We start from the raw sequence: 9,795 nt of genomic DNA, 5'->3' as shown, positions 1-9,795 counted from the left end.
TGTATTTGTTTTTTGGGGTGAGGTAGACTTTCTGGCTATGTGGAAGTTGATTTTCCATGGTCAAGGTTCTGAGCAGTATGCCCATGGTATCAAATTTTACTTTAAAAGGAAATCTTAAAGATATGGCATTTTCTTCCATATTACATTAGCAATCCAACTATTAATTAGTTAAATTAGTTTTATGGATTTAATACATTATCTGGTTTTATTTGCTGCCAGTTTTATGTTGCAAGCCTTTTATGTGCCTCATATAGATGTTGGGTTCAATCCAACACCAGAGTGTTCTGCTAGGAGTCTCCACCTGCCAACCAAAATACAAGGTCAGACAGACCTCTAGAGAAGCACTGCAGAAAGCACAAAAAATTTCACCCACGTGTGTTAAAACATGTTCCACTCAGACATATCAGGGGGCTACATCCCACCCCTATTATTGGATCCCACTGTTGCCCGTCTTTGACATAGTTCCAGAAATAGGTGTAAACTTTAAACAATGTGGGCTTCTGAAGTTGGGGGTAATATGAAATGGTCTACACTTCTGTAGGAATCTTGTTGGGAGACCAGGGTTTGAATCCCCTCCCAGTCATGAAGCTCACTGGGTGACCTTGGGCCAGTCACTGCCTCTCAGCCTCAGAGGGAGGCATTGGTAAACCCCCTCTGAATACAGCTTACCACAAAACCCTATTCATAGGGTTGCCATAAGTCAGAAGCGACTTGAAGGCAGTCCATTAAAAAAGATTTTAAAGGGTTTTATGTTTTTAAGGTTTTTATAGATGTTTTTAGTATTTTGTCACTTGCCTGCCACCCTGGCAACCTTCCTTCTAAGAGGAAGGGCAGGATATAAATTTAATAAACTTGTATGAATATTTTTTCTAGTAAAGCCTAATATGAATGCATTAGAACTAAATTGGCCACCTAAGACAAAAAAGAGAAATATACTAGCTTTTAAATTGTTTCTTCTAAAACCTCAGTACTGGAAACATTTCCCCCCATAGACACTGGGTTGTACCTAACACTGCCATTCTGCTAGCGCAGGAGACTTCTGTTTGTGCAGTGGAACTTTCTCCGCCTTTCTCCTACATGCCCTCGATCTGCTCGAGGGTGGAATTCCCCTTGGAGTTAGAGGGCGCACAGAGAGAAGGGAAAGTCCCATTACGTGAGTGTCACTCTACACACAGTGTTGAACAGAACCCACATAAATCAACTTGCTTTACTACCATGCGTTACAGGGGGCAACTTGCAGAGCCATTTCCAGCATTTGCACCATAGGCATGTGCCTATTAGTAAATTAACATAATAGTGCTTGATGTCTTGCATAAGCACATTGTTGACAGTCAACATAAAGCAGTTGTTAATGAAGACAAGCAACACAGAATAAAATTCTTTCTTTGGGTTGATATACCAGTGCAAGTCCAGGTTGATGAACAGAACATGCCGTATGTCAAAACTATGGATGTCCTTTCAAGGCTGACCAAGTACACTGTCAGGCTCTGTGAGAAGTTTTAGAAGTAACAAGCCTTTCCATGTACAACAGGAAATTCAAAAGCTAATACACAGTGGTGTGACTAGATCCAAAACTGATCCGAGAGTGTAAAGCTACTGACCTATATTTCATTTAATATTCTTTCCAGCCCCCTTTCTCCCTAACATAGGCTCATAAAGGGAAGATGACTGGATGCTCAAACACCCATTTAACCACAACAGTCACTGAGTGGCTTTAGGCAAGGTGTCATCAGACTTTATTTAGAAATTACCTAACAGGTTTCTAGGTGCTATACAATGAAGATTTAACAAAATTTAACTATAAGACCCTGCCAGCAGGCTTACACTCTTTTCTTTGTGGCAAATCTTAATAGCAGAATGTTTTACACCCTCTTCAAACCATGTCCCCCTTTTACAGATATTTTATTCAGCCTTTATTGGTGCATCATGCACTTTTAAAGATAATAAAACAGCTGTTGGCTCCTTTAAATACTACCTCATTTATTGTGCAACTTCAGTTGATGCCTAAATCAGGACTTAGATAAATGCCAAAATATGGAAGGGCACAGAATTAGAACAGTATACAGAAAAGCAGTTTTAAAAGGTACAATCATGAAAATTATCCAGTATTAGTCCCAAGTTAATGCAGATATATATTTAAATAAATTTAATTAAATAATTTGAAGTGTGCAAATTGGAATACATCTATTAGACAAGGTATCATGTGTTAGTATGGTAGACGCACAATATATGTTTCTGTAGCAAAGCTACTCTGCAGTTGAGATGGAAAAGGGCTGTAATTCAGTGAAACGTCCCAGAGTTCAAGACACTTGTAGTAAAATATTTATAAATTTCCAGCTTGTTGGGCATTAGGAGAATTTTGAAGTTTTAGCGACAATCTCCTTATATATGTATATATGCAAACCCTATTTAGATCAGATGTTGTAATTATCCGGAGTGCAGTTTAACAGTAGTGAGAACAATGATAAAAGATGGAGGAGAAACCATGACTTGGTTTTCTAGTGAAAGTCACACACATTTTGCATATGAAAAGTGTTTAAAGGGATGTAATGGAGAGAAAAGCAGTAAATAGATTTACTTTCTCAAAACATTTGATTGTATTCAAAATTTATTTTCAAACAAAAACAAGACAATGATTTTAAATAAACATGGAATTCTTAACAAGTTGACAGTTTAAATTAGCCATTGTGAACCTTTGCTCTGTTCTGTCACAGTGCCATACTACAATATTTTCAAAGTATTTTCATTTCATAATCAACCCAGATTTCTTATACGAGAAATCAAATTGTTCATTTAAGTGAAGCATCAGTTTCCTTAATTATAAAGGTTTTACTAATGCAAACACACACACACTCTTATCTAACAGAATTCTTCATGTGACAACGTGCACACACACGCGTGCACACACACGCGTGCACACACACGCGTGCACACACACGCGTGCACACACACGCGTGCACACACACGCGTGCACACACACGCGTGCACACACATACAAACAAAGAGAGGGAAGTCTGTCCGGCCTTTTTTGGTTTTTCTGTTACACTGCCCACATGGTGATCAGCATGAAGCTAGACCAGCTTAGCTTCAGTTTAGCAGTGCAATGGATGGCATCAACCAAACTTCATAAAACAAACATTATAAGCAAAATTAAGCATGATAACAGTGATAACAATGAAAATGATAAATACACAACTTGAGTGGGTCATAACCAGACTAGTTTACAGTTTGCAGCCTTCCTCAGGAAGTTCTTCCTGATTCACATGTAAAGAATGGAACACACATTAAACGCCTCTGTTCATGGAATTAGATGCCCTTCAAAACATATTCTGTAATGTCATAAGGCAAATAAAGAGAATGTAGGATAAAACATTTTGGTCAAGGGAATGTTTCATAGGATATGTCTACACACACGCACACTATTATACTACAGTGTGTGTATACAAGACAATTAAATGGACTGGCTCAGTAAACTGGAAAAATGTCTTTCTATAAATAGTCAAAGTTATTGCTAATATGCTACAGTTTATGCTCTTTGTCACAGAAGCATCATAACTTAGGTTTTAAAGTTGCCATATTGGCAATACACTTAGCTATAAACTTTTATGGTGACAGTATGCCATGCCCATTTGGAAGAAAAAGCAATTTAAATACAATAATAAAAAGAAAAAAGGCTTATGTTGTGCCCCTCTCAGTTTTGCTTTGTGATCAGAGTTAGTTGTATACAAGTCCAGTTCACCACATTAAGAGCAACCCCACAGTGAAAAACAAGCTAATAGGAAGAAACAAGGAAAGACGACAGCATGCATTTACAACTTGGTTATAATCTAGTCTTTTCAGTTGTTACAACTTGAATACAAAAACCCAATTGAAAGACCAGATTAACTGGAGGAAAAAAGCCTAGAGTAGACCTAGTTGATAATTAAAACTTAGTTTCATATCAATAACAGCAAACTCGTCTTGCGTTTAAATATACTGACAAGAATCTATTGCGATTTGATATTTAAGGATGACAAATGTTGAGAGAGACCTATGCCCACTTAAAAAAGATACTAAATACCTGCATCATGAAGTTTCATTCTTAAGAAGACATAGTGTGTAAGAAAACAGCTCGTATGTGAAATGTTCCTGAAATGCATTTCTCCTCTCCCTGTAACTATCAAACATTCATTCACACAGAAACAAAGAACACCCTTTTAAAAAAAGTCAAGATGGGAATGAAGGAGAAGATTAGCTAGGCTAATTACAGCACAGTGATTAAAAATGGTTCAAGACAGAACCAATTAGAGTTGATCAAAAGATGCCCTCTAGGTATAGCTAACCATTAATTCTTCCCACCCACTACATCAAACTCTGTCCTCTTTTGGCGCATTGCAGAGAGGCCAAAATGTTTAATATATATATCTATATACACACACACACACGCACATACAAATTTCCAGCTTTAACTTGTAAGGCCTAGTTACCTATTTGCTCCGCAGCAACTACAAGAGGTAGGCATAGATCATCTAAAAGGCTTCTCTCCTTGTGCCCTGCCACTTGTGCTTTCCAAAGCTAACTGCACTTGTATAAAAATGTTAGCCTTTCAACGGATGCAATCCAATGACCGGAGAGGCCATTTGAGACACATTCATAGCTGTGCTCTTGCACAACACCTATTCATTACCAGTGGACCTGTGTAGAACTTATTCCCAGTGGATTATGTCCTTTGATTAACAGAGAGTAGCTTTGACTATACTGAAAGATACTGTCTTTAGAACTTGCTGCAGAATATTCCTAAGAAAAATGAATCCTGGAACCAATTCTCTTATTTGATTTTGTACATAAAAACAAGGTACTATTTGGCCAAGGCTACAGATGTACTTTTTCACAGATGCAAGTGCCATGCAAAATAAATTAAAGAACAGATATGAAAACATACAGGTAATAAAACCATTGAAGGTAGATTTTTAAAAGCATTTTATATAAACATAATTTATAATACTTTCTTTTTTCTCCTTTTTTTTCATTTCTTGAAATACACAGTCACAAAGCTGTGGCTATACATCAAGAATCTCCTCTGCAGTGCCTCCACAGCGTAATCTGTAGCGTCCTGTCCTCCAGCTAATAGTAGGATCCCACAAGGCCGAAAGGAAAATATATATCGTCATAGACTCTCTGATGAACCATGCTACCGCATAGTCCAGTTTTGAGAAACACAGAGCACCACCCTGGAAAATATACAAACAGATGTTCATATTTAGTGACAATGCCAATAACTAAATTAAATATTTATTTAATGAACACATTTTAATGAAAATGGACATTAACATATAAAAACTTAAGCAATTGCTTTTTAGCTCTCCAACACTGCTGCCAACATTCCATGCAAAACCGCAGCTAACATCTGAGAAACATACACTAATTTACCCATCACGCTAAGCCAAACCATGGCACAGCGTGAATGCACGGTATCTGGAAAAGGAAACTGCGGTCACATTGTCTTGCCTGGTTGTTCTGCTGCTGCACTGAGCTAAACTATGGCATGGCTTAGTGTCTTGTCCAAACTCGGTGTCATGGTTTAGTTCTCCCAAACAAATCACAAGCCATAAACCATAGGCCAAATCTTGGTTACAGCTCATAGTTAGTGCTAAACTATGAGCCTGGGTTCAGACAATACACTAAGCTAAGTCATGGGTTAGCTCAGGCCAGGGCAGCTGCAGAATGACAAGGGAGGAGCAAGTGGCTTACCATGACATGCAGACCAGGCCAGTGATTCTAAACCCAATAGGAATCTTCCCATGGACACACAAGCATTTCCTATTTTATGCTAACTGCTGTTCCTTCAGATGACAATATGAAGATGCCACCTGTCAAGACAGGCTTATGGGTCTATCTAGCCCAGGATTGTTTACTCTGAGTGGCAGAGGCTCTCTAAGATGTCACAGAAATCTCTCAATCCTGCTATCAGAGATCCTTTTAGCTGCTGATGAAGAGAACTGTATGCACTGAGAAGCAGAAGTGTTATGGGTTCTCAGAGCAGCCAACCCGTCCACTATTAGAAGAAAGGTGAAGGCAACAGAAGACTGGTTTCAATGTATTTTTTCCTATTCAGGTAATATATAGATGAACAGAGAAAAAGTAGATGAAGATGTTATGAACCTTCACAGTGTCAGAACAAAAACTCCAAAGGGGGATTTGCATAATTGAAGGTATTTGGCTTTCAACATCATTGCAGGGAGGCCTGACAGCAAATTAGTTGATCACTCTTGAAGTTTATACATAACTGTTATATATCAATCAACCAGTTCATTCAAAGAAAGCATTAATTACATCTGAGGCTGCCATTGTGGTGCCTCTTCAGGTGTTGTAAGACTACAACTCCCATCATCCCTGACCACTGACCATGTTGGCTTGGAGGGAACCACATTAACTACTTCTATCAGTCACAACACACTGTACATAAGAAGTGTTGTCCCAGAATGTTTGTTGCACGGTGCTATGTTAAACCCAATAAGGAAAAAATCCTGTACAAAAAACCCGTTTACAATCCTTCTTCTGAACTTAATCGAGGTGAAAAAGTTATACAACTTTTTTTTAAAAAGTAACACCAATGATTGCAGTTAATTTAGGACAGCACACAAGTTAAATATGAGGCTCTGATCAATATAACCTACCTGGACACCCCTGAGTTGAATGTAGTCAAATATAAACCATGCCAAACAGTGACACATAAAAAACACCATTATATCCCATCTGAACACATGGTGAACTGCCCATCCAATAATTAAACTTGCAACAAAGCACTCTGAGATTGGCTCACAGATTATTGTGCCTGGAAGCATGTTGATCCGTAGCTTGGCCCATCTATAATTAAGAGGAGGGAAACTTATTTTAAACCAGACAACACTTGCCAAACTATATTAGCAGTATGTTATTTTATTTATTTATAATCATTTACAGACTACCTTTCATTGTAAAAACAAGGTGGTTTACAAAATAAAACCAATACAAGAAAACAACAACATACACAAACAGCTATCCAAAGTTCAGTAGAGCTGGTACAAAGGATCAGTGCCAAGAATACCTGCATGAAGAGGTTAGTTTTTACCAGCAGGCAGAACACCTACACCTGTGTTTGAGAGCTGAAGGTGAAAGCCAACCAAGTTTCACAAATAGTGCTGTGTTTTTCCAGAAACAGAAAATCAGTTGTCCAAAGCTTACAATCATTTGTCGCTGTTTAGCAACAATTATTTATGGAGTGGAGTTATGGGGCGTTGTGTTAGCTTTGAAATTTGGTAGTCCTGAGGGGAGAATGATAGGGGAAGTGCACCTATCAAGACTGTTCCGAAGTCTAAAACTAGGCCTAAACTTCCAACTGAAATTAACCCATAAAATCTATAACACATGGAAGGTCTTAATATAGCATGGATAGAAAAAAAATAATTGTTGACTAAGACGTGTGTCATTCCTAAGTTGCTACATGGCCCAAACAATTTCTCAAAGTATACAGATGCATTCCCCTTCCTCTCCTTGAAAAGCCTCATCTGTTTTGAAAAATTGGAGAATTGACAGTAGCGTCCTTTAACTTCTTAGGGTCCCTTTGTTTTAAGCTGCTTTATTTCTATACAGTCACAAGATGGCATGCTCATGTATCAGTCATAGCTGAGTAACAAATTCCTTTTCAATATTTCCTCCCTCTACTTGTGATCTAGTATCAGGCCTCTGGAGATCAATAAAAAGGTAAAGGTGTCCCTGCACTTGTAGCGCGAATTGTTTCCGACTCTTAGGGTGACGTCTTGCGATGTTTACTAGGCAGACCGTATATATGGGGTGGGATTGCCAGTTCCTTCCCCGGCCTTTCTTTACCCCCCAGCATATGCGGGTACTCATTTTACCGACCACGGATGGATGGAAGGCTGAGTGGACCTCGACCCCTTTTACCGGAGATTCGACTTCCTCCTTCTGTTGGAATCGAACTCCGGCCGTGAGCAGAGCTTTGGCTGCGTTACCGCCGCTTACCACTCTGCGCCACGGAGGATCTTCAATGGAAATCAATGGGCCTAGCTAATTTACAGTGTAATCCTATACACGCACTACATAGAAATAAATCCCATTAAACTGAGTGGTAATTAGGTAAGTGAGTATAGGCTTATAGCCTCTCTCACATGTGTTCTGGGGCCTGTAATAACCACCACCACCACCACAACTTTTATTACCTACACTTCACAAACAGGTCCCAGGGTGGGTTACAACAGTGTAAAATTCAATGTTAAAAACAATTTTAAAAGACTGCAAGCACAAGATTAGGATGGGTCCTGAAAACATACACCTCAACTAAATCAACATCAACAACAACTCAAATACTATCAGCAGCACTGGTTCCCATGATCCCTGGGATTTCAGTGGTACTACCTTCTGCTGCCAGTTACCTGCCATACCTGCTGGCACCTCCTGCAAGAAATAAATCATTCTTGTACTTGTAATGAGGGAGAGAGATGTCTGGCATTACCTCCCCCTTGTGTATGGGTGGTGTCATTTTTGGCTATATAAGGATTGGCACTAGCCCCTGAATATTGATAAAAGGGAAAATTATTATTATGTAGCATATCTACCTACAAACTAGGATAGAATGGGTTGGCTAGATTATAAATCCTTGGTTATCTAACAAACAAGACATCAAAATATCTTTAGACTACCTGTCTTAAGAGTAAATTGAGAAAGCTGAGCAATTTGACAAAACCAGTATTATGAGTATGGAACAAAAATATATGCCCACTGCCACTGTGTGAATCACAGTAACAGATCCAACAGGGTAAACGATTGAGAATAGATGATATTAACATCCTTTAAGGAGAGCAATGCGCTTAGCTGAAGAAAGTAAAGTACTCTCATGAAGAACAGTTCTTGAGACATATAAAAATAAAACTAAACATGGGCTGTTTAATCAAACTAATTTATTATTAGTTTAATGACTGCTACAACTTTTTCAATATAGTGTCATTGAAGAAAAACCACCAGACAGACAGTTGTAAATGGAAAGCTGATTACTTTATATATCAACACCAATTAGAGTCTTCCCATGCTCGTGTGTATGTAGCCATACCACCAACAACAAATGAGAGAAAAGTACTGGCAGACTCAAGGGAAACACTGAGCTATGCACAAGTATAAGAAGTCTGCAGGGGAGAAAAATGGTGTGTGTGCATCTGAATATCAGTTGCTGCTCCTGCTGGGAGGAAGGGTGGGATATAAATAATAAATAAAATAATCACAAGCGTGTAGAATGCTGTCAGGACCTGCTTGCAGGTTTCTGATAGGTGTATGGTTGCCTACTGTGAGAACAGGATGCTGGACTATGATGTGCCTTTGGCCTGATACAGCAGGGCTCTTACATCTTTTTGGGGGGAGGAGGGGAGGGAATTGGCAATTGGGTATTTGGGAATAAAATGGAGTAGCTAAAACAGGAGCACACAGACAAATATATACAAAAGGAGTAGAAAATACTCATCCTTTTTTGGTTCACACTGAGAAGCTATTTTAAATCTTTCCAGAACAGGAGAGCTGCCCATTGACATCAATGGAGAAAGTAAACAATTTAACATAGCTACAATCAGACACAAGCATTTCCATATGCACCCAGCCAAAATGGGAGAAAAAACTCAAAACTACCCAATGAAGATTGAACATGTTCAGGGAGTACAGAATATTGACTGCCTGGAAAAAGAGAAAGGAATATGGAGTAGGAAGGAGGAACTGTGAACAAAGGCACTCCATGATGCAACAGTCTGTTGCAGGGCCCAATCTATAATCTGT

The 9,795-nt window shown here is 38.8% G+C and overlaps 1 protein-coding gene across 1 annotated transcript in view; it reads right to left on the bottom strand.

Moving 5' to 3' along the window:
• Positions 1-1,713: 1,713 nt before the first annotated feature.
• UGCG (UDP-glucose ceramide glucosyltransferase) overlaps positions 1,714-9,795 on the bottom strand; it is a 42,519-nt gene continuing 34,437 nt past the window's right edge. The window contains exons 8-9 of the mRNA XM_061632233.1: positions 6,657-6,846; positions 1,714-5,210 (exon numbers count right to left, since the gene is read on the bottom strand). Coding sequence (XP_061488217.1) covers positions 5,040-5,210; positions 6,657-6,846 — 361 coding nt within the window. The 3' untranslated portion in view covers positions 1,714-5,039. The remainder of the gene's footprint in view (positions 5,211-6,656; positions 6,847-9,795) is intronic.

The sequence above is a fragment of the Rhineura floridana genome, chromosome 1 (assembly GCF_030035675.1).
Source record: "Rhineura floridana isolate rRhiFlo1 chromosome 1, rRhiFlo1.hap2, whole genome shotgun sequence".
In the NCBI taxonomy this organism is placed as follows: Eukaryota; Metazoa; Chordata; class Lepidosauria; order Squamata; family Rhineuridae; genus Rhineura; species Rhineura floridana.
The sequence above is the reverse complement of the archived record's forward strand: the minus strand, read 5'-3'. Positions and strand labels throughout refer to the sequence as shown.